This window comes from Dreissena polymorpha, chromosome 8 (assembly GCF_020536995.1).
Source record: "Dreissena polymorpha isolate Duluth1 chromosome 8, UMN_Dpol_1.0, whole genome shotgun sequence".
Lineage (NCBI taxonomy): Eukaryota > Metazoa > Mollusca > Bivalvia > Myida > Dreissenidae > Dreissena > Dreissena polymorpha.
In genome coordinates, this window is record NC_068362.1 from 69818620 (window position 1) to 69844033 (window position 25414).

Sequence of the window (25414 nt, forward strand, 5' to 3'; positions counted from 1 at the left end):
TTTGATTCTACTGGGACTCGAACCTTGGGCCTCTCACACGTGAAGCGAGCGTGTAACCAGTACACTACGGAACCGCTTGAAAAATCACCTTCTAACTAAGATATTAATAAGCTATTAATAGTCGGTTTAAATGTAAACCCGGAAGTTTAAACGCTGGATAGTGAGCGGGGTTAAAGGTCCATACCAAAGGGTCCATACAACTGGCAAGATACGGGTCAAGCCTGTGGCCTTCTATATGTGGTCCTTAAAAAAACTGTAGGAGGACTTGATAGTAATGTGACTAGGGTGCTGTGATGATGCTCCTCATTGATAAGCGGCTGCTTCCTTTATCAAGACTCATTATTACAATTAATAATACGTGTCGCGCTTCGCGCTCTATAGTGCCTTTATTAGTAACAAGGTGGTTGCTAGGATAGTGGAACAAAGAAGTTTTGTTTTATACAAAACCAGAAAGTTTCACCGGTTCGCGTATTTGCCCAGTCCCTGTGATCTTGTATTATTGCCCAGTCCTTGTGATTTGTTATTAATTAAAAGAATTAGCTTTGCATTATTGGCAATAAATGTAGTAGTTAATGTAATAGGCACAAATGTAGTACTTATTTACACTAATTTACACAAAAAAATCACCACTATGCAAGATATTCAGACAAAAAATATATACATTTATCCGTAAAATAACTCCTCCTCCCATAAGCGAAAAAAAACGTATTACATTCTAGTCGCTGCACTTCAGTGCGACGCCAATAACACTAGCGATGCGCATCACAGGATAATGCATACAAAGATTGTTACTGTGATCTTACCCTTTAAGTAAGCATGAAATGCTCTATGTTCATGATGCTTAATGGTGAGGTATTCTGCTCAGCGACTCAATGAAAATTACTGTGGATGTTTAAAGGGGCGTATCGATTTTAAGTGACTACAACACAATAAGTCAATATTACAGCGAGATTATACGATTTTGTCAAATATTTATTAATTTATATAAAATGTGTAAAAAAAAACCTTATTAAACATATATTTTAATATAAATTAAGATAAAAGTTAAGAAGAACATGTGTCGAAAAATGCAAAATAAGCCAGATATTTAATTCTGAGATCAAAAAAGGCTGTACAGTCGAATTGACAGCATGTATGTCATGCATGTACGATATGAATATTAATTTAGTTTAACTGTCATTTTAAATTTCTGCAACAATATCTATTCATACGACACACGAACACTAACTAAAAAGACGAATGCTTCGGTTATTATATAAAATATGTACGAATAATCTCGGGGCGCTACTTTGTCTTTGCTGCATTTTATGAAATTCGTATTAATTCTATAATTTTTCTTGCCTATTTTGTGTAATTATAACATATTTTATCAATATATTAAAATGTAACATATATAAAGTAAACAATCGTATATTCTCGCTTTAAGTGTCGTGAATCAATACTGAAAAGGACCAAATATTTTGTATAGGTAAAAAACATGACTCACAGAAATGTGTGAGTGGTTGGGGGAGCATGTACATACGGCATGTGTGTATGTGTGTGGGGGTGGGGGGCATGCGGCGTGTGTGGGGGGACATGTACATGCGGCGTGTCATGTGTGTGGGACATGAACATGCGGCGTGTGGGGGGGGGGGGCATGTACATCCGGCTTGGGTGTGGGGGCATGTTCATGCTCCGTGTCATATGTTTGGGGGACATGTACATGCTGCGTGTCATGTGTGTTGGGGGCATGGACATGCGGCGTGTCATGTGTGTTGGGGGCATGGACATGCGGCGTGTCATGTGTGTTGGGGACATGGCCATGCAGCGTGTCATGTGTGAGTGGGCATGTTTATGCGGCGTGTAGTGTGAGGGGGATATGTACATGCGGCGTGTAATGTGTGTGAGGGAAATGTGCATGGGGTGTGTCATGTTTGGGTGTGGGAACATGTACATGCGGCGTGTCATTTGTGTGGGGGCGTGTACATGCGGTGTGTCATGTGTGTGGGGAATATGTACATGCGGCGTGTAATGTGTGTGAGGGAAATGTGCATGGGGTGTGTCATGTTTGGGTGTGGGAACATGTACATGCGGCGTGTCATTTGTGTGGGGGCGTGTACATGCGGTGTGTCATGTGTGTGGGGGGGGTGGGTGGGACATGTACTTGCGGTGTGTCATGTGTGGGGGTACTTGTACATGCGGCGTGTCAATTGTTTTGGGGGGGACATGTACATGCGGCGTGTCATGTTTTTGGGGGAACATGTACATGCGGTGTGTCATGTGTGCGTGGGGGGTACATTTACATGCGGCGTGACATGCGTGTGTGGGGGAACATGTACATGCTGCGTCTCGTGTGTGTGTGTGTGGGGGGGACATGTACATGCGGCATGTCCTGTGTGTAGGGGTGCATGAACATGCGGCGTGTCATGTTTGTCGGGAAATGTACATGTGGCGTGTCATGTGTGTGGGGGGGGGGACATGTACACGCGGCGTGTTATGTGTGTGTGGGGGGGCATGTACATGCTGCGTGTCATGTTTGTGGTGGGGGTGTACATGCGGCGTGTCATGTGAATGGGGGACATGTACATGCGGCTAGTCATGTGTGGATGGACTAGGACATGCGGCGTGTCATGTGCGTGGGGGCATGTACATGCGGCTAGTCATGTGTGGGGGGACATGTACATGCGGCGTGTCGTGTGAATGGGGGATGTGTACATACGGCGTGTCATGTGAGTGGGGGACATGTACCTTCGGCGTGTCATGTGTGTGGGGGACATGTACATGCGGCGTGTCATGTTTGTGTGGGACATGTACATGCGGCCTGTCATATATGTGTGTGTGGGGGGGATGCGGGGGGGTGGGGCATGTGCATGCGGCGTGTCATGTGTGTGTGTGTGTGTGGTGGGGGGGTTATTTACATGTGGCGTGTCATGTGTGTGTGGGGGGCATGTACATGCAGCGTGTCATATGTGTGGGAGGCATATACATGCGGCGTGCCATCTGTGTATGTCTGTGTCATCTGTGTGGGGGGACATGTACATTTGGCGTGTCATGCGGCGTGTCATGCGGCGTGTCATGTTTGTTGGGGAATGAACATGCTGCGTGTCATGTTTGTGAGTGTGTGTAAGGGGTCATGTATATGCGGCGTGAGATGTGTGTTGCGGCATGTGCATGCTGCGTGTCATGTGTTTGTGGGTTATTAACATGCGGCTTGTCATGTGTGTGGGAGGCATGTACATGCGGCGTGTCATGTGTGGGGGTCATGCGGCGTGTGATGTGTGTGGGGGCATGTACATGCGGCTTGTCCTGTGTGGGGGCATGTACATGCGGCTTGTCCTGTTTGGGGTGGGGGCATTTACATGCGGCGTGTCATTTGTGTTAGGGGTATGTACATGCGGTGTGGCATGTGTTTGGGGGGGAATGTTCATGCGGCTTGTCATGTGTGTTGGGGACATGTATATGCGGTGTGTCATGTGTGTGGGGGACATGTACATGCAGCGTGTCATGTGTGTGGGGGTACATGTACATGCGGCGTGTCATGTGTATGGCGGTACATGTACATGCGGCGTGTCATGTGTGTGGGTGTGTTGGGGGCATCTTTATGCGGCGTGTCATGTTTGTGGGGGACATGTACATTCTGCGAATCATGTCTGTCGGGGGGCATGTACATGCGGCGTGTCATGTGTGTTTGGAAATGTATTTGCGGCGTGTCATGTGAGTGTGGGGACATGTACATGCGGCACGGCATGTGTTTGGGGGAATGTTCATGCGGCTTGTCATGTGTGTCGGGGACATGTACATGCGGCGTGTCATGTGTGAGTGGATATGTACATGCAGCGTTTCATGTGTGTGGGGGCATGTACTTGCGGTGTGTCATGTGTGTGTGGACATGCACATGCGGCGTGTCATCTGTGTGGGAGACATATACATGCAACTTGCTATGTGTGTGGGGGACATGTACATGCGGCGTGTCATCTGTGTGGGGGGACATGTACATTTGGCGTGTCATGCGGCGTGTCATGCGGCGTGTCATGCGGCGTGTCATGTTTGTTGGGGAATGAACATGCTGCGTGTCATGTTTGTGAGTGTGTGTAAGGGGTCATGTATATGCGGCGTGAGATGTGTGTTGCGGCATGTGCATGCTGCGTGTCATGTGTTTGTGGGTTATTAACATGCGGCTTGTCATGTGTGTGGGAGGCATGTACATGCGGCGTGTCATGTGTGGGGGTCATGCGGCGTGTGATGTGTGTGGGGGCATGTACATGCGGCTTGTCCTGTGTGGGGGCATGTACATGCGGCTTGTCCTGTTTGGGGTGGGGGCATTTACATGCGGCGTGTCATTTGTGTTAGGGGTATGTACATGCGGTGTGGCATGTGTTTGGGGGGAATGTTCATGCGGCTTGTCATGTGTGTTGGGGACATGTATATGCGGTGTGTCATGTGTGTGGGGGACATGTACATGCAGCGTGTCATGTGTGTGGGGGTACATGTACATGCGGCGTGTCATGTGTGTGGGGGTACATGTACATGCGGCGTGTCATGTGTGTGGGTGTGTTGGGGGCATCTTTATGTGGCGTGTCATGTTTGTGGGGGACATGTACATTCTGCGAATCATGTCTGTCGGGGGGCATGTACATGCGGCGTATCATGTGTGTTTGGAAATGTATTTGCGGCGTGTCATGTGAGTGTGGGGACATGTACATGCGGTACGGCATGTGTTTGGGGGAATGTTCATGCGGCTTGTCATGTGTGTCGGGAACATGTACATGCGGCGTATCATGTGTGAGTGGATATGTACATGCAGCGTGTCATGCGTGTGGGGGCATGTACTTGCGGTGTGTCATGTGTGTGTGGACATGCACATGCGGCGTGGCATGTGTTTTGGGGAATGTTCATGCGGCTTGTCATGTGTGTTTCGGGACATGCACATGCGGCGTGTCATGTGGGTGGGGGACATGTACATGCAGCGTGTTATGTGTGTGGGGGGACCTTTACATGCGGCGTGTTATGTGTGTGGGGGCATGTACATGCGGCGTGTCATGTGTGTGCGGCATGTGCATGTTGCGTGTCATGTGTTTGTGGGTTATTAACATGCGGCTTGTCATGTGTGTGTAGGGAATGTACATGCGGCGTGTCATGTGTGGGGGTATATAAATATTCGGCTTGTCATTTGTGTGTGTGTGGGGGGGGGGCTTGTACATGCGACGTGTCATATGTTTTGGGCATGTTCAAGCAGCGTGTAATGTGTGTGAAGGGCATTTGAATGCGGCGTCATGTTTGTCGGGCGGGGGCATATATATGCGGCTTGTCATGTGTGGGTGGGGGGGGGGGCATGTACATGCGGCGTGTCATATGTTTTTGGGGCATGTACATGCGACGTATCGTGTGTAGGGGACAGGTACATGCGGCGTGTCATGTTTGTGGAGGATATGTACATGTTGCGTGTCATGTGTGGGGGGCATGTACCTGCGGCGTGTCATGTGTGTTGGGGGACATGTAAATGCTGCCTGTCATGTTTGTTGAGGACATCTACATGCGGCGTGTCATACGTGTGTGGAGATATGTATATGCGGCATTTCATGTGTGTGTGGGGGACTTGTAAATGCGGTGTGTCATGTTTGAGGGGGGCATGTACATGCGGCGTTTCATGTGTGTTGGGGGCATGTACATGCGGCATTTCATGAATGTGGGGGACATGTACATGCGGCGTTTCATGTATTTGGGGGGACATGTTCATGCGACGTGTCATGTGTGTGTGGGGGGGGGGGAAGGGACATGAACTTGCGGCGTGTCATGTGTGTGGCGGTGTGGAACAAGCATATTGCACGTGCGTATAGTGTAGTTTGGTCTTAGTTCAGCCTGAAGAATCCTCACATGCTGATCGTCTACAATTGAATTGCCATTAGAAAGCGTTCTTTGAAACAATAATTTATAATCTCATCAGGGCTTCACTTAAGAGCTTATAGCAAAAGTTTCTCGACACACGCCTCACATGTATTTTCAAGTATGTTTATTTATTTTCTGTTATTCTTTGATCCTATATCCGTCCAGTGCAGAAGTATTTGTTATTATTGTGTGCTATCGTCTTATTCACAAGTTGATAAACATATTTATTATATTTTTTCATGCAATAATGGTTCACTTCACAAAATTAAAGCCTATTATATGCTGTTCTATCTGTCGTGCTATTTCCGCCCAACGCTGATTTATTCTCTGTTATTCTCTCCTGTCATGTATGTCGATTGCAGAAGTGGATACCTACATCAATTCTGTTTTTGAGTCACACTATATCAAGGGTGCAGGATCACCGGGTATTTAAGGTTTTTTAGGGGTAAACACACGTGCTTTACAGAATGTAAACACACCGTTAAGAACTTTATTTTTGCAAATATCTCAACTTATTAAAATACATTTTCAGTTTGGGTCGATATCTTAATATTTAATAACAAAAATCTTTAATACGTCTGCAATCGGTAATTTCACGATGCATATGAATGCAGTACACATCAAATGTTTGACCAAGAACACAGGCTTATTAAATAAAGTGACTCTGATGTATTTCACATTGCCATAAGCAGCATAAAAAATGTCTGTATGCACTAGTTGAAATTCTTAAGAACATTTGTTTTAAAAGTTATTTGGAAAAAAACACCACTTATTGGTGTGTTCACATCCATTAACGTTCAATTGTGAGCCCCAGGTCACGTGATCCTGCTCTCTTGAATATATTTAATGCACGCGTAAATGCCTACAATTATTCTCGGTTATTTTTCCATGCTATGTTCGTCAAATAAACAGTTGGATTCTTTCATGTATTCTCCGTTATTCCCTCATATTCTATCCGTTCATTTTATATCTGAATACCTACAAGTATTATGTGTAATTATCCTATGCTATAGATGTACATAGTATATTCATATTAAACATAATTTTATATTTTCATTTTTAATTCGACTTTTCGAAGAAAAATGAGAGCTATACTACTCGCTCCGGCGTCGGGGTCGGCGTCGCCGTTGGTTAAAGTTTTTTATTAAGTCAAATAACTCTAACACTATCAAAGATAATTAGCTCAAACTTTGAATACTTCTTTATGGCAACAAGATAATTATGTAGATCAAGGTGCATAACTCGGTCAGCATTATTTTTAGAGTTATGCCCCTTTTTATACTTAGAAAATTGAAACTTTTGTTAAGTTTTGTGTTTTAGTCCATTGAACTCCTAAAGTATCATAGCTATTGCTTTCAGACTTGGAATACTCGCTTACTATCATAAGGAGATTGTACAGGACAAGTTGCATAACTCTGGTTGGCATTTTGATGGAATTATGTCCCTTTTTGACTTAGTAACTTTGAATATTTTGTTAAATTTTGTGTTTAGATACACTTTACTGCTAAAGTATCAAGGCTATTGGTTTCAAACTTCAAATACTGTCTTGACATCATGATGGTACTGTACCTGGCAAGTTGAATTTGACCTTGACCTTTGAATGACCTTGAATCTCAAGGTCAAATAAATAAACTTTGCTTTAATCGCCATAACGTCTTTATTTAGGATCAAATTTTATTCATACTTTGACAAAATAACACTTACCTGACATACCACAATGGACTTCACCCAAACCATCCCCCACGCCCCTCCTCAGAATCCCCCCCCCCCCCCCGAAAAAAAAAATATATAAATATTTGTTTTCCTTTTTTTCTTATTTTTGAAATATTATCTCATTATCTCACCACACCCCAAATTATTCCCCCCCCAACACACACACACACACTCACAAAGAAATCTTTTTTTTAAACATGGTAAAAAAAAACAATTATTTATTTTAATTAATTTATTTTTGAAAGTCCGTCCAACCATCCCACCCAAGCGATTGCTATCAAACTTGAAATATAATCTTATTAGTTTGTTTTATTTCTTTACAGATGTTCAATTTATTGTGGAAAATATACCTGAACTCAAATTCGTCTTTAATGTGCCACTTCTTTAAAGCATAAGCGAGCAATATATTTCAATTATGGTCCTCTTCCAATATGACTATATTACATTGACCTTAATGAATATGAACAATTTCCCCATGATGGCTTACGTTATACTGTCAAGCACTCGAAAAGTCGAGCGCGCTGTCTTCTGTCAGCTCTTGTTCTCTGTTCCTCTCTCATGCTATTCCCGTATACTGCACAGGTGGATACGTACGAGTGGATGAGCATATCCGATAGCTGCGGTCCAGACAGACCCACTTGCATGAAACTGGACTTCAAAGAGCAACCGGATCTTCCGGATCCCGATAGGCAGGTTCCCCCCGCAGGCGGTCCAATTCGATTGGAGACATTGGCACAGGCCATCGTGAAGCAGTTGCGTTTGAAGAACGCAAACTACATGTACAACGTCATGATGCTTCCGCCTGGCGGCGACTTCCGATTTGACACGGAGTACGAATGGGAGAAGCAGTACCGGAACTTGAAGATATTCATGAAATACGTCAACGAGAGAAAGGATTTTAACGTTCAGATGCGGTTTGGTACGCTGAAGGTCTTCTTTCTTGAAGTTGATCGGCAGACCGAAAAATATGGTCTAAACTACCCAGTGGTCACCGGAGACTTTTACTCGTACACTGAAAACCAGGAATACTGGACCGAGTACTTCACCACGCGCCAGTTTGACAAGCGTCTAGGTAGAGAGGTTCTGGAGAGTCTTCGGAGCGCGGAGATTTTCACCGCCATCGCCATCAGCGGGCAGGTTGACGGTAATGTAAGGCAGCAAATTATGAGAAATCTTGTGCTCGCGCGCAAAAATCTCGGCATTTTTCAGCACCACGATGCCATAACGGGAACCTCCAAAGAGCATGTGGCGCACAACTATGAACTCCTGCTAACGTCAGCGTTTACGTCAACGCAGCGCTTGCTGGCTTCCGCTGTGCAGCTGTTGCTAAGTGGTGATGGTGCAAAATCAAAAATGGCCGATCTCATGCCGCTTGTAGCGAGGCCTTCTGAGAATCATCTTACTAGACAGGTTGTAGTGCCGATTTATCAAGCCGAGACCCAGGTTTTTCTAGTGAACTCACTGACACAGTCAAGGCGCGAGCTGGTAAGTCTGCTAGTTCCTGTATCCAATATTTCAATAACTGACAACGATAACATTGAGGTCAAGTTTGACATTCATCAGACTGCAAGCGGGACATACAGAATAAACTTTGTGCTGGATTTTCCACCATTAGGGTTAGTTATTTTAAAGATTAAACAGAGCAATAAAAAATGAGACAAAATAGAAAACAGCGTGAAACTAGAAGCTTTAACGAATTCAAAATGGAACAATATGATAATGCAAGACACGGAAAAATTACAGATGACATGTGAAAACTTGCTCATGAACGTGACGTTCTCATTAATAACCGGAACACCAGAGCGATTGTGCTACCACGGGAAACAGTTTTGCGCACGCATGCAGATTGTTTGGCGCTGGTTCCAGGAACAGGGTGGTGCATATACGCATCAATTACCAACGGAAACAATATGCCGGTAACCACTGATGGCATGATGGTAAAATCCATATGGGGTTCATACACGTGTGGCATAGAGGTCACAAGAGGTTTCTTTTCCTACAATATGACATTGACCTTAGTGCACTCTGCTCCGGGTTTAAGCTCTTAAGGTTACTGTGTTAAGTGACATTTCGAAGGCAGCGGTTAGAGTGGGAAATTTTGCCTTGAGGGTAAAAACTGACATTAAAAATGAATTATTCTTCGCTGACTCTGCAGGACTTCAAATGATGGGGAGAAAGTTCAGAAAAAGTTTACCTTTTGATGGAAATATTTATCCGATGTCTTCCATGGCAATTTTGGAAGATGCGCACGCACGATTAGTCGTTCATTCTGCGCAGCCGCACGGAGTAGTGAGTAGCACTTCAGGAGAAATTGATCTTATGTTAGACAGAGTGGCAACGAGGCCTGAAATAGATCTTCCCGAGCCGGTGAAAGACAATAAGCCAACGTTGACAACGTATGGAAATGTTACCTAGCAGCATTTTTGAAGGGCACATTTCATTGGAAACGACAGTTCCTACTATCAATAGCATATTTTTGAATGACCTTTTACAACATCCTATTTACGCATTCTCATCTCAGGAAAATGGTCATGTAGCCAGCAAAGAGAGATCATTTCTTCATCGTAAAATGTCATGTGACTTTGTTTTAGCTAACGTTAGAAATCTTGTGTATTCCGACGATAACGTGCATGATGGGTTGTCCGAAACCGTCTTCAGACGTGCATACGGTTGCCATGGCAATCTAACACCATTATTTTGCCCGGTAAATAACGAGGCGGAAATAATCCCGGAAGCTATATTTACCCCTCTCAATGTTTGTCAGATTTATGACGTCCGGGAAATGTTCCTTTCCCATTTAAAGGAAAAAGAGAAGCTACGATCGAATGAAAGAGTGCGCAAGCGTGCGATGGACATGAAGACATTCCATTTACGCAGCAGCGAATAATTTAAAACGGGTCGACTTACATACCATATCATATCGTTTTATCGTCGATTGTAATTTCAATAAATCATTTGTTTATAGAATCTCAGATAAATTTATTTTAAACGCCATATTTTTGTATATTGTTGTTCATAAATGTGTACCATGTTTATAACATTTAATCTGTTAAATATATATATATATGAAAAGAAAAATCATATAAGGTGTTCAACTCAAATTAAGCAAGCGAAAGAAAAATGAAACATCTTCGCCACCCGATACGACTGGGGTTAGTCTCTTCAAGATAATGTATGTTAAAACAGAACGAGCCTTTTCATACATCATACGTTTTCGCACGACTGCATTTATTTTAAATCTTAGCAATTTAATATGTTTTAAATTTCTTTTTTTTCTTGCTGTTATTTTACGCATATTTGTTTAGCATTATTTTAACGCCTGCATATTTGTTTAGCATCATTTTTACGCATGCGTATTTGTTTAGCATTATTTTTACGCATGCGTATTTGTTTAGCATTATTTTTACGCATGCGTATTTGTTTAGCATTATTTTTACGCATGCGTATTTGTTTAGCATTATTTTTACGCATGCGTATTTGTTTAGCATTATTTTTACACCTGCATATTTGTTTAGCATTATTTTTACGCATGCGTATTTGTTCAGCATTATTTTTACGCATGCGTATTTGTTTAGCATTATTTTTACGCCTGCATATTTGTTTAGCATTATTGCTTTATTGTTAACGAGAATCAGGTGCTTATGTTGCAAATAAACTTTCTGGTCTGTGAACAGATTTATTTAGTTCTCCACAATAATCAGCCTTTTAAGCGTGCATCATTTTCACAATCAAATCATATTGTGTTCATTAAATCCAATTTAACATAATGTGCAATGTTGTTGTTTTTTCAAATTTAAAAATAATAACAAGAATTGAATCGGAGATCAATAGTTCTTATTTGCATGCGGCTTAAAAGAATTGCCTGTAACGTGCCATAAAACCTCAGAAAATGTCATAAGGTTTCCAACATTAATCACGGTCGTTGTCAAGAAACATCATGGCGTAAGAAATATTCTATTCTAACGTAAACTTAAAGTATATGTTATCAGTGTTAGTTTATTTGTTAGTTTTTTCCGCTTTTATGACATTTTTCGTTTAAATGAAGCCTCTTCTTAGCAAAAATTCAATTGAGGCGGAAAGTGTCGTCCTGCGCACTGCACAGGCTAATCTGGGACGACACTTTACGCACATGAATTATGCCCAGTTTTCTCAGAATGCGACTCATATATTTTATCATTACAAGTATTCAGATGCATTATGTATTATGTTCAGTTATTTATCACCTATTGTATACACTAAACTTATGGTCGTTTTTCAATGTGTATCTTTCCGTTATAACTCTTAGGAGCTGTCTATTAAGAAACGGGCATGACCATATTAAATAAAACCGAGGTCTCATCGGTATGTTAAACGAAAATAATGCTTTTTAAATGCATGGCTACAAATTGTTAAGAGCGGATATAAACCGATTGTATTTACGATTCCCCAAATTTCATGCCAGATTGTATGTTCATATTCCATACGACGCCTTGTACAAACTTACATCTTTAAATGGACCTTTTCACTTTGTGATATATTGTAAAAATTAAAACAAAAATATTCAAGATTCGCAAATTTTCGTTGTAGTTATGATATTTATAAGGAAACATAAATACTGAACATTTACCATGCTCTTAAATATTAATTATATGCATCTTTTGACGTTTTGAAAACCTAAAAATTATAAAGCGTTCCAACGCGAAACGATTGAATTATTTGGAGAGTTCAGTTGTTGTCGTTATATTTTGTGACACTGTGAGGATTGTTTATAAGTATAAAATACATCACACATTGTAAGAGCACGGATGGCTGAGTGGTCTTAACGTTAGACTTTTACTCCAGGGGTAAGTGGTTCGAGCCCAGTTGAGGGTTCCTTTTTTTCTTTATTTAATTTTATTCGTGTTGATATACTGGAGCATTTTAGATCCAATGGTTACATGTATCAATATAAAACATTTAATGACAAACTTCAATACACGCCAAAATCTGTGAAATGGTCCCTTAAAATGTATGTCAATCACTCGGTTAAAGCGAGTAAAAATCAATGAAGGAAAAGTAAATTAAAAGTATTTTCAGTTCACGTGCTCTTGTGTTTTTTTTAACACAGACACGTTATTTAAGAATCGATTTCATGTGTAGAATAAACGTAAATTGATAATTATGTGAACTCTATTACCAAATGATTACGTTAAACCGCTAATTTCGGTTTCTTCGTGTTCATTTATTTCCATATGTGCTCGACACATACTTTAACTAAGTGTTTATTAAATAACTAGTTTTATATTATTGTTATTCACTTTTGATCTGCCAACTTTCACACCAGGTGGATATAATTAAAATCATAATGATAAATTCTTGGTTTCGGTCCTTAATAAACTTATTTATATGATTCTAGTGAACATTAAACATTAAGAATTAGTTGGAAACAAATGTTTTCAAAAGCAAAAGCAAACCTTTTGGTGTAAAAGCTAAAACGGCATTCTTTTGCATAAATCAAGAGCCAGAAAGCAAAAGCTGTATGGATGATTTTCGGAAGCGGGCGTTTTCTTAAGATATCCAAAATTGCAACAATGCTGTGTTCAAGTTGTATCTAATAGTATGTGCTTAAAATGAAGACAGCAACAGAAATATGATTGAAGGTACCCGCAACTTCTCTTCTTTTTCTTTTATATGCTATCAAAATATTATCCCCAAAAACCTTTCCATCAAGATTTGTGAGGATCGGATGATCATGTTAAGGTGATAGAGCAAATACGGACAAAGGTCATAACAAAACATCATACAACGAATAATTACTATATATTCACTAATCAGTTGCAATATGGCTAATAATGCACAGGCTTTCAACATGTGCATCAAGTGTTCAACCATCGCTTAGAGATTTGAATGGTTAAACACGCATAATTTAATGTAGTAACAGGTAATATTTACAGAGATCATATGACAGACAAAAAGTTTTCCCTGAAATACTTACCAAAGTTTATGAATTTTACAGATAATATATATTAAAATAAACATATTTTTTTAAATAAAAGAATTCAAGACATGAAAGCTAGTTGGTGAGAAATATTTCTTTAAGACACCATAATACAATAAAAGTTGACCGATACAGAAAGTAAAGATTGTAAGGCATAACATTTATCTTACGATATTGTTGTAAAGTAATCTCAGAATGAAGAACAAAAATGTCAAAAAATCTCATCCCCTAAATGGAGCTCGATTGATCATTGTCAGCTCGGGAACTACTTAAATGTTCCCCGGGTAACCTTAAGTATACTTACAATATTATTTACCCGGCGTACGGGAAATATACGTAAACGAACCAGGGAATTCTAACGTTAAATTGGCTGTTGTCGATTTTTTTCAAATTAATTATTTTCATATCTATGTCATATTTTGTAAAATGGCCTCTGTATTATCGAAACTCATACTAAAACGGAAGGTTTTGTTCAAAGATAGTTTTGTTTCAAATTGTGTGTTGCGTTTTGTGACATCGGATTTTGGGAGGGAACAAAACTCGGATACAGTCTTAATTGGCCAGGTACGTTTCAGTACATTTTCCGTACCCGGGTATATTTAAGTATACTTAAGAGTACCCAGGGTACATTTAAGTAGTACCTGAACCGAAAACAATCAGTCGAGCCTTAATGGAATATGTCGGACTTATTTCAATACAGAAATGTATGGCTGTTAGTATCGTCTCCCTTGCAGTACTAAATCCATAATATCGGGTGTCGTAAGATCAGTTAACCAATATCAATCGAAGTACGGTTGCTCATAATATTATATTTCGAAATGGCCGTGTAAACATGTTTCTTTGTACGCGACATAATAGTCTATCTTTACATACCATTCTATTGTCATTTAACGCAAATATTCACTTGTCGCCCATGCAGTCGCCATTATCGGATTTAAAGATTCGATTTGTTTAATCTAAAGGTCTCGTGAACAACTAGTTCATTCAACTTTTATTTTTATCTTATCCACAGAAAAGATTGGTAAGTGTTACATTTATGTCTTTTTAATATTCCGTCAAATTAACTTGCGATTGTTTTATTATTTAAATGTTTTTATGATGCTAATGATTTTCAAACCAATGCTTTTATTGTTATTAATAGTAGTTATTTACTCGATATGTTATCTTAATGTCAGTTATCTACATGAAGTTTAACAAATAAGTTGTTTATAGAATTCGTATTGATTTCTTTTAATATCTGATAAATAAAATGTTATAAATGTAAGAATTATGACTGGGGTCATCCAACGTTTACAAATACATACGGCTAAAGTTAGATACTTATTGAAAACGCAACGCGGATGATGTTTGACTTTACGCAAGTGCTTGTTTGCTAGTAAAACAGTAAAGAATTTTAGATAAACAAATTATTAAAACGCTCTAAACCAGGCCCCGTGTTCACAAAACAGTTTTTGCAATAAAAAATAGAATTTGCTTGTCATTGAAAAAATGGATTTCCATTGTAGTTGATAGGCAAAACTAAAAATCGATGTCAGTTAAAATCGATTTTCGATTGCAAAATCGTTTTGTGAACACGGGGCCAGATTTTTTACGAAAGTCATAACAATATTTACATTGTAAATATGTTTTAACCCATTTATGCCTAGCGTGAAGAAAAAGGCCTTAGCAAACAGCGTAAACCCAGATCAGACGCCGCAAGATACGGCGTCTCATCTGGGTCTGCGCTGTTTGCTTTAAGGAATTTCTGTTAGAAATAATCTAAATATAGAAATAAATATACTAGACATCCCTAATTTTGAAAATAAATTGATCCAATTTAGAAGGATGGGAGAGTCCACTAGGCATAACTGGGTTTAAGAACCTTATTAGGTTCAACGAATACGATCCATGATTTTAAGAATTCAATCTGAGTCCACACGAATTTAATTGAGGATACACAATATATCCCATTGCAATAACGATTTGATTAAATATTTGGCGTCACTTGAAGAGGTAAAAGATTTAATGTTTGATATTTAGTGTGTTGGCTCCAATTACCAAACGGAAGATATAAACCTTTTTTGCATGTTTACATGTATAGGTTTTGCAGTATATTAAAACCGACTGTCATGAATATATTGCCATAGAAAAGTATGCATACTTGTATATTTTTTAATGTCTTTTTGGGCGGTTTCTGTAGAGTATAGGGACAGGACAAAAATAATCCGATTTGTATAGCCATTGTTTGATTCATTAAGATCATATTACCATAAGAAAAAGACTCCAACTTATTTTGAACTAAAATTGACATTCTGTTTTTTAAATGAAATAAACATCTGATAAAAAACCTGCTCGTCTACTGAGTAAAAGGATATATAACATTTTACACCTTTTAAGAGAAACTTAAGTCTGATGATACGTAATACAGACTAATGGCAAACTTAAGGTTCACGATGTAATAAGGCCCAAGGCATTCGACTATTAAATACAAAGATACACTTAGTTTCAATGCAATATTATTATAGCAACTTAGCGTAATTGCGATTAAGAGATTCGGTAGAAAATTTTAAAAGGAATCAGTATTAACTGAACTTATATTCGTGTCGATTGTGTCCATTACTATTTAAAGGGACCGTCAACCAGATTGACGAAAAAAGAAAAGTTCTAAAAAATTTACAATTATTAGTTTATATTGATGAAAATATCACGACTGGTATATTCGGTAATACAATTTCGCGATGCGAATTCAAAAGTACATCGTGAAAAAAGGTGACATAACGGTATACACACTATTAATAACGCAAGTAGATTGATCATTTTATTAAGAAAATATATTCAATTCACTACGCATGCACAATTTGCTTTCCTGGGATTACCACGTGACGATGATCAATCTACTTGCGTTATTTATAGTTAACTGGTAGTTACAAATGTACCTGGTAGACATATACTCAGTAAAATTGTATTACCGAATATACTGAAAATATGAAAACTTAACAACTTTTTTCAGGTAATGTAATATACCAGTCGTGATATTTTAATCAATATAAACTCATAATTGTAAAAAATACGGCATTTTAAAACTTTTCTTAATGTCGTCAATCTGGTTGACGGTCCCTTTAAGGTAAGTGTATTTTATTGCTAAACTTCCTTTTTTATTTCGAACCTGCAAACTCCGAATTCCGATAGAAATACAACACCTTCAATTTTTATTTCAGGCGCCCTGAACAAACTCGTAAACTGATTTTGAACTGAAAATCAGCATAAAAAACATGTATACACAAATTATAAGGTTAATTATATGATCAACTGATGGTACGTGTATGAAACCAAATAATTATCATGACCGAGATTATACAATTAATAAACGATGGCTATTTATATAATTTATCCTACAAATGGAAGGAATGCACATGCTCTCTTTACTCACATTTGCTTTAAATATCATTTGAGATTATTGGGCATAAGTTTATCCCTACGTAAGAAACAATTTTACACATGTTACATCTGTTTTAAAGATAATGACCAAAACCTTAATGTCTAGTTATAATTATGAACACTAATTTCCACCGTCATCTGCCTTTTACATTGTTTGCATAAATACGGGTGTTTGTAGTATATTTTTGCAACGAACGTTTTTTCTTCTATATTCTTTCTAGATTGTTTTTTTTAAATTTGTGTTCGGACTATTTTCAAAACGTCAATCTGATTACAAGTCCTTTGAGAGACAACCATAGACATGTTTCTTCCGATTTACAAAAAAATGTCGTGTTCTGAGAAAACTGGGCATACTGCCTGTGCGTGAAGTTTCGTCCTACATTAGCCTGTGCAGTCCGCACATGCTAATCAGGGACGACACTTTCCGCGATTATGGTATTTTTCGTTAAAGGGAAGTCCCTTTTTACCGAAAATCTTGTTTGGGCGGAAAGTGTCGTCCCTGATTAGCCTGTGCGGACTGCACAAGCTAATCACGGACGACACTTTACGCACAGGCAGTCAGGCATTATGCTCAGTTTTCTCAGAACGCGATACAAATGATGAGACGGTCAGTACCTATGTGATACATTTATGGGATGGTATATGTACGCCTGAAGGGCATACTATTAGGGTTTGTCAGACGACTATCTTTTACATTCGAGAGGGGATTGAGACATTTGTCCGTAAATGCATGTTCACACTTCTTTTTAAACAATATCAATTACCTAGATATATATAAAATCACTTTAATAATTATTTGAACTGTTAAACGTTATGATGTACATGTATACACAAATTCATAAAGCTCTATTTCTAAAGTAAATAGCGAATATCAATAATCAAATATCACGAATTTCTGCCTGTAATATGATCGTAATAACTATATTTCTTTTGTTAACATTTTATTAATTTTACTCCACAAATTCAGCTTGCATAAACGTAAATATTGTTAATGAAACGTTCGTTCGAATAATGCGAAACAATATTCTTGTCTTACAAATGGTCGCGATGTGTCGAAAATCGTTGTCTGATTGGTTGATCGCGTTCGTAGCAGCTCCTTTAACTGGCAGCTGGCGAGTGCTAAAAACGAATCCATTCACTATTCCTATCATATAAAACACTCCAAATAGAACACCGATGCTATCTTATAATTAGAACCATTCCAGAATATTTCCACAGACAAATCACGGGGCCATGTCTTTAACAGAGGAAGACGAGCTGCGTATCCAGGAAGCGTTCACGTCAATCAACGTCAACGGCGGAGATAACGTGGACGTCTCGGAGCTGTACCGCGGTGCCCAGCTGTTCGGACTGAATCCAACGCGGACCGAGTGCGAGGCGGCCATAGCCTCCGTTGACTTGAACGCGGACGGGCAGCTGAGTCAGGACGAGTTCCGAAACCTCGTACTGAAGATGATGAAAACCAGGGAGGTTGGTGTTGGATTATCTTATTTTGTTTAAAACAAATTTTATTTAAGCTCGATTGCATCGAAAACATACGGATTATTAAAACGCTATCGAGTCCTATTCCTGGGTGGAACCAGTTTTTTGTGTCTGTGGGGAAAATTGAAAGAATTAAAAGAATGCTGTCACAGTGGAGATTGAGCCTTTGTCGCTATGTGGACACCATATCCACTTATTATCTCTGAGAGATTATCTCTGTTTGTACAGAAAGCTCGTTTTGCATTTTCTTAACCAACTGATTTGCTGACCATGTATTTTCCCAGTATCGGTCAGACTGTCGGTAGCTTTTAGTATTGGATAAGTAACGTTCCATACTTAATGGACGTAAACAATATGACGGCTAATATGTTATGCAGTAAAGCTAGTGTCATGAATTCGTCGTTCTTCCCACGCTGCCCGAAGCCAGTCTCGCGTTCGATCGTAAATTGTCGAATATCGTGGCGGGAAATAAACATGGAATATATTGTCGTACACAAAAGTAAAAACGAGCATTTTGTATCTCGTTAAATCAATGTTACCATTCCAGATCTAGCGTTGAAATTTTGGCTTTAGCTATAAGGAGCACTGATTTTGTATGGCTTATCTTTATTTTACGAAATATTTTGCGAAATATTAGCTGATTTTGAGTATATATGTTACTTTTATATTGAGTTTAATGGTTTGTAAGTGAACGGAGTTTCATTTGGACAAGAACATACAGTGATATTCATATTATGTGGTCATTAAATATCAATAATAGGCAATCACACTGTTAAATGCTAATACCGGTAGTTCCTTTCAGATTTCAAGATATCGAAATGTATGGTATCCAAATTACTTTCAATGTGTATTCGTTACTTTTAAGTTTAAAATGCATCAACTATAAATAATATGTTACAACCGACTAGGGTATCCTAGAATATGGTTTAGATAACATTATCTGGTATAAAAGAACTCTGACCGAGGCCAATACACGTGTGTTTATTTATATATCATATCATTCAATATAAGTCGCGCTCTGAGAAAACGGGGTAAAATGCATGAGCGTAATATTTCGTCCCAGATTAGCCAGTGCAGTCCGCGCAGGCTAATCAGGGACGATACTACTCGCAAAAACTAGTTTAGCGCTAAGAAGAGACTTCCTTAAAACGAAAAATATAATAAAAGCGGAAGTTGTCGTTCCTGAGTAGGCTGTGCGGACTGCACACACTTATCTGGGGCGACATTTTACACACGTGCATTAAACCCCCGTTTCACACAGCGGGACTAAAACAAGCTTTTTATGTTACAGCAAATGGAGGCTGAGCTTGACAAGGCCCTGCAGGCCCTAGGGGACGGGGATAGGTTTACCAAGGACGAGTTCAGGACCTTTATACAGGTTAGGACCAGGGCCCCGATTCACTAAGCAACTTACTCAATTCATAAACTCATGCACACCATTTCCAATACATTGTGTATTGTAAATTATCGAATTGAAATTTGTTAAACTTAACTTTGAAACGTTATCTACAATATATTCCCGGTACTTACATTCAAATAACCTATTTACTTTCAGTAAATATATACATTTTATTATTATTTTATTAATTATTAAAGTTGCAATTTGTTATAAAAATTACGCACTAACGTATGAAGCTTAGTAAAATGAGGCTAAGGTACCTCAATGTGAAAAGGGCCATGATTCGCAAAACTTGTCTTAAATGTGTATGTATAATTTCTATTGTATATAATATATTTGTGTTAGCTTACATCTAAATATTTTTTTTAATTCAAAGTATCATTCTATACTGTTTCTTTAACGGAGTAGATCACTGGGAAGAATTTGGGTGACCGCTTTCAATAGTTCAAAACAGTGCAAATGTCCCTTAATACGTGAGGATAATATGACGTCATTCTTCCTCGTTTTATAATGACGTCATTTCATTCTCTCCCCATGTTTCAGTCACGTGGCGATGACCCGCTCACGGACGCCGAGGTGGACGAACTGTTCGCGGACATCGATACGGACGGCGACATGGACACGATATCGAGGCAGGAGCTGATTGCTCTATTCACGCAGGCGAACATGTAACAACAATCGTTTCTTGCTATCATCTTTGACATCTATGTATGTAATAAATTCTAGAGAAAAGCAAGCTTTTTATCTTTGCTGTTTTTGGTGTATGTGAAACATTAGTTAACAACTGATTTATTATCGCAATATTAAATAACGCAGTCCTTTGAAAACTCCATCGTGTGTGTTTTCTTTATATTACATATTTCTCAATAATTCGACTTTATGTATGATATGTAAGTGTTTTTTTTTTAAATTTTAATATACGTGTTTGAACTAACGTAAGTAAGCAACCTTTTTTGTACGTTACTTGTGATAATAAAAAAAAATACCGAAATGTTGCGTAGGTATTTTTTTAGGGAAATTTCTGTTAGCGCGTTCAGTAAGTATAACAGTTACGATCACTGGTGTTCGTTTCTTAGTGTTCCTAAAAGTCTGAATTAGATGAAGCCCAATTAAAATAATAAATTACACTGAAATGTCCGTGTTGGGTTTTGCTTGTGTTTATTTTGAAACGACAAATAAAGCGCGTGTACATCATGAGATCGTAGCTAGGATTCTTTTTGCAATATTTCTGCAGTAAAAATCATAATTGATTGCACAGACGTGCTGTATGATATTTAAGTAAAATGAACAATAAATAATAAAACATTCTTTTGAATACAATCCCATCCATGTACGTGCATATAAAAGCAACACTTATATGGCAAAGTTTAAAAAACAACAACAGCAGCAACAGCAATAACAACAACAATTGAAGCATTAGTTGAAACAAAGCCTGACAGAAACATGAATGTTTTCACTTGATGTATTGAAGACCACAAACGTACATTCTTCGCAATAATTTTTGTTTACTTTTATATTGCACGATATGTCTATATTCTTCAATATATTGCGACGCTGATTTGTAAATTTTCTTTTAAAAACTATATATATATATATATATATATATATATAATATTTTAAAAACTATGTAAATAACAAAACTCCAACGGCAAAGGGCATTAAACGCAAACTTAACCCAATATAAGATTACATTAAAAGTTGTTTCCCAATAGACACAAAAATGTTAACAAAGACACGAAACCAATTCACAATATTTAATAAAGGATTCATTGCCAACTCTCTCTCCGTGGTATTGTTAGGTTTAAGATAAAATAAACACATTTTATTTCTCAAAGCTTTCCCAATTCATGTATGAAACTGAGATACTTAATCAATACTTATACATAATGATATTGTTTAAAAGTACGGTAGACTACGAGAAAAGCGCACACAAGTTTTGAAGATATCATAATAAAATTTATACTCGAAAAAAAATCTACAAAATTATAGAACAATATATATATATGTATTGAGTAATATAAACTACTTTGAAACAGGTTGTAAGTGAATCACATGCGTAAAGCCTATGAGCCAACGTAAACAAAATCCCGATGTTGAGGCAAGTCAAATTCCTGCTGTCATAAAAGACTACGCGATGATAAACGATTAAAATGATCATTTTTATAACTAACGGTTTTATTATATTCTTCTTTTGAATTGCTATATGTTTAAATTTACTGCAAACTATTTTACAAAAAGTGTCCAGTTAGGAAGAAATGTGCACTGTACTACAATTAATAAAAAATACAATTTCACAATCCTCCCTAATGACGGCAGTGGTAACCGTTAACCGATAGGGAAGGCAACCGCTCTGAGGAGTTGTGCAAGTCATTGCCGGAACGGCTGGCGGACGTTGTCTAGAAGCGTCCGGAACGCGTCTGCCAAGGTCTTCAGATCGAGCAGGAAGATGCCGCCGAGGGTGATCACCAAGAACACCAGACCGACGACGCCGACCGCCTTCGCAGACGGCCGCTGGTCCTCGGCGCTGTTCAGCTTCCGCGTCTGTAAAATAATCAGCAAGATTTAGAATAAAGCTTAAAAAAGTATCGTCTGGTCAAGCCGTCCCTACTATCAGGATACACATACCTGCTACTATGCTGCAATACATTTAAAAATGAATCAAAGCGACAGACACGGACTTCAATTTATTGAAAAGTTTGCAAGAATGGTTTCTTAGAGAAGCATAATAATACTGCTATTATGAAATTAACGAATTAATGACTGGAACAAGGTATCGAGCGTAGTAAATAATTGCAAAGCATTCTATACATAGATGGAGACGTCATTACGTCAGTGTCACCTCTATACTAAGACGCATCACATTCCCCTGGTTTGGGGAATTATGCTTCCGCCAAAGTAGTTTTGCGTAGGAATTAAAATGTTTGTAATGAAAGAAAACTCGTTTTTTTATTGTGTGTTTAAAACGGAATGTTGTTTAAAGAAATGTGTTTAAATTATGTTTAAATGTGATATTGTAGATTGATAGCGATTATCAAAAGCACGATTACCTGACATACTTTCGCTTTCACTTTGAACTCGTAAAAGAAGTGCTACCGGGGTACTCATAAATCCTTTTGCGTTAGTACACAGGTCAGTAAGACCGGTATGCATACAATGATTGCAAAGAGCAAACTTTCAAGGTGTGCTTTGCTTTATGGGTGTTATGATAATGTGACGATAAACAGTGGCGCTTTACATACTTTTTAATCCGTATACTACAGTGAGTGTAATGCAGCCGGACATTGACTTACAAAAGATCTTACGACACCACTTAGTTACGAAAGAATTTGAAATCACAGGAACAGATTATTAACGATGAAATATTCATCAAATAAAAGGATTATGAAAGACTGAATAGAAATTAATAGGACAGCTGAAATTAACTTAAAATAGAGGTTTGTGCTAAGAAATTGTAGTTCTTCCAAAATTACACCGTAACTTAATCCATTTATGCCTAGCGTCTAGAAAAAATGACTTTGCAAACAGCGAGACGCCGCATGATGCGGCGTCTCATCAGGGTCTACGCTGTTTGCTTCAAGGAATTTCTTTAAATAATATTCTAAATAAAGAAATAAATGTACTAGACATCCGTAATTTTGGAAATAAATTAATCCAATTTAAAAGGATGGGAGAGTCTACTAGGCATAAATGGGCTAAATGGGTCGTATGATGTTTACCCAGACGGGCTCTGGCTGCGTTAGAGAATGCATATAAAAAACTTACCGTGGAACTTAACTTCTTCACCTCGATCTTGAGTTTCTCTTGGATCTTCTCAACAATTGCGTTCAGCTCTTCCTTCGTGTATTGTACGGGCTCTGCCACCCAGCCACAGGGGCAGTAACAATCAGTGAAGCATTCCTCCTCCGGCGGCAGCGGCTGTTGCGTTGTCACTGAAAATCGTTAATAAATCAAAGCGCTATATACATTGAAAGAGTTTTGGCTAGAAAAAAAATGAACAAGCGACAGCCGATGAGGTGGGAAAAGGAAGCTACAAAAATGACACATTTTGTATTTAGGAGTCCACATTGAGCTATTAAGGCGCATGTAAACCTGGCTTTGGTAATGCGTGGAAAATAATAGAAGGCTGAGTTTGACTTCCAGTTCACAAGGCTGTCACTATGTACATGTGCGTTCCCAAGTGATATTTTAGTGTAAATAGATGTACCTATATTTATCAATTGATACACATAATATATTCACGATATTGATCAGAATGAGTAAAAGAAGTCTGATGAGCTTAAGTATATTTGAGTCGTGTTCTGAGAAAACTGGGCAAAATGCATGTGCGTAAAGTGTCATCGCAGATTAGCCTGTGCAATCCGCACAGGCTCATCAGGGACGACACTTTCCGCTTTGATGACATTTTTCGTTTAAATGAAGTATCTTCTTAGAAAAAAATCTAATTTAGGCGGGAAGTGTCGTCCCTGATTAGCCAATGCGGACTGCACAGGCTAATCTGGGACGACACTTAACGCACATGCATTAAGCACAGTTTTCTAAGAACGCGGCTCATTTGGTTAGTTTAATGAACGTAATACAGTCAGTCCTATTCCAAACAGGACAAATCGAATAAATCCGGGATTAACCGCTCAAAGGTGAGTGAAAGCAAATCATTATTTGTTTACTGACAGTTTGTGGTGTTTCCGTGGGAGGGAGCCAATGTGGTTGTCGCCTTGGAGGTCGATGTAGACGATAAGTTCGGCTTCTTTCCCGTCGGCACAGGTATTTTTAGGCCCGGATGGGATTCTTCTGGTATCGTCGGTTCCGGAGCATCAGTGAAGGAAACCTCCGACGTACGTGAGGAACTGAACGTGACATTGTTGTCCGGTGGAGCGGTCCAGCAGGGAACGGTTTGCGACTCTACTGTGTTATTTTTGCTGTTCGGCACTGGAAAAATTCCGTTTAAGGTATTGTATCAAACGTTAAAATAATATTGAGTGGGGGATCTTTACATTGCAACTGCTCCTGTTTGACCCTGTATTCAACTTTATAACTTTTCATTTTGCTAGTGCACTTTGTTATTTAAGTTTAATCAGATTCATTGAATTATTTTCAAATTTTTCTACACAAGTGGCTTATTGAATGAAACATGGCTTTTCAGATATTACATTTTACGTTTTCCCCAACACAATTCTAGTAGAAAACACACAATAATCGGCTGGATTTTTAATGTATACTGCATTGAATTGTTTTTATGTTTATAGAATATGAACTCTAGAATGGTCTTTTACTGAATATATTCCGCTTTAACTGGAAGTCCATGGCATGTCTGCCTAAATAATGCGTCCATACTTACTTACCAGTTTGGTTACAGTCTTCATTTACAGCACCGTCGATGTCTGCGTCTTCAACAAAAACTTTCAAAAGTTCAAATATGCAATGTATGTTTTGAGTTAACAGATCTGAACAGATCATTTAAACAGACGTATCGTCTACAACACTTTATCGTTAAAGTTTTTCATTAACACGTGCATGGATTTGAGTATTACTATATAATAAAGGATGATATGTTTGATGCCTATTACTATATAATAAAGGATGAT

General features: G+C 38.6%; 2 protein-coding genes across 6 annotated transcripts in view; one reads left to right on the forward strand and one right to left on the reverse strand.

Annotated features, from left to right (window-relative positions):
- Window positions 1-20965, forward strand: part of LOC127841280 (calmodulin-like) — a 210953-nt gene extending 189988 nt beyond the window's left edge. Inside the window, exons 1-4 of one of the 5 annotated variants that reach the window (XM_052369978.1) lie at window positions 14364-14555; window positions 18146-18421; window positions 19725-19811; window positions 20376-20965. In XM_052369978.1, the coding sequence (XP_052225938.1) occupies window positions 18185-18421; window positions 19725-19811; window positions 20376-20504 (453 nt within the window). In that variant the 5' untranslated portion in view covers window positions 14364-14555; window positions 18146-18184 and the 3' untranslated portion in view covers window positions 20505-20965. Of the gene's footprint in view, window positions 1-14363; window positions 14556-18145; window positions 18422-19724; window positions 19812-20375 lie in introns of those variants that run through there. The other 4 variants (XM_052369976.1, XM_052369975.1, XM_052369977.1 and 1 more) reach the window with 4 other exon arrangements.
- A 579-nt stretch (window positions 20966-21544) lies between these two features.
- Window positions 21545-25414, reverse strand: LOC127841277 (uncharacterized). Its single transcript, XM_052369970.1, has 4 exons — window positions 25172-25414; window positions 24501-24758; window positions 23595-23761; window positions 21545-22373 (listed from the first exon to the last, which is right to left on the reverse strand). The coding sequence occupies exons 1-4, from the start codon at window positions 25284-25286 to the stop codon at window positions 22200-22202; spliced, it is 714 nt and encodes a 237-aa protein (XP_052225930.1). The 5' UTR covers window positions 25287-25414; the 3' UTR covers window positions 21545-22199.

What these genes read in the sequence shown, in the direction of transcription:
- LOC127841277 (XM_052369970.1), bottom strand. Translation starts at nt 25,286, where the DNA reads ATGATCTGTTCAGATCTGTTAACTCAAAACATACATTGCATATTTGAA. An exon ending in TGAAGACTGTAACCAAACTG is followed by an intron (nt 24,759 to 25,171) that starts GTAAGTAAGTAT and finishes GAATTTTTCCAG; the next exon opens with TGCCGAACAGCAAAAATAAC. An exon ending in TGAAGAAGTTAAGTTCCACG is followed by an intron (nt 22,374 to 23,594) that starts GTAAGTTTTTTA and finishes ATTATTTTACAG; the next exon opens with ACGCGGAAGCTGAACAGCGC.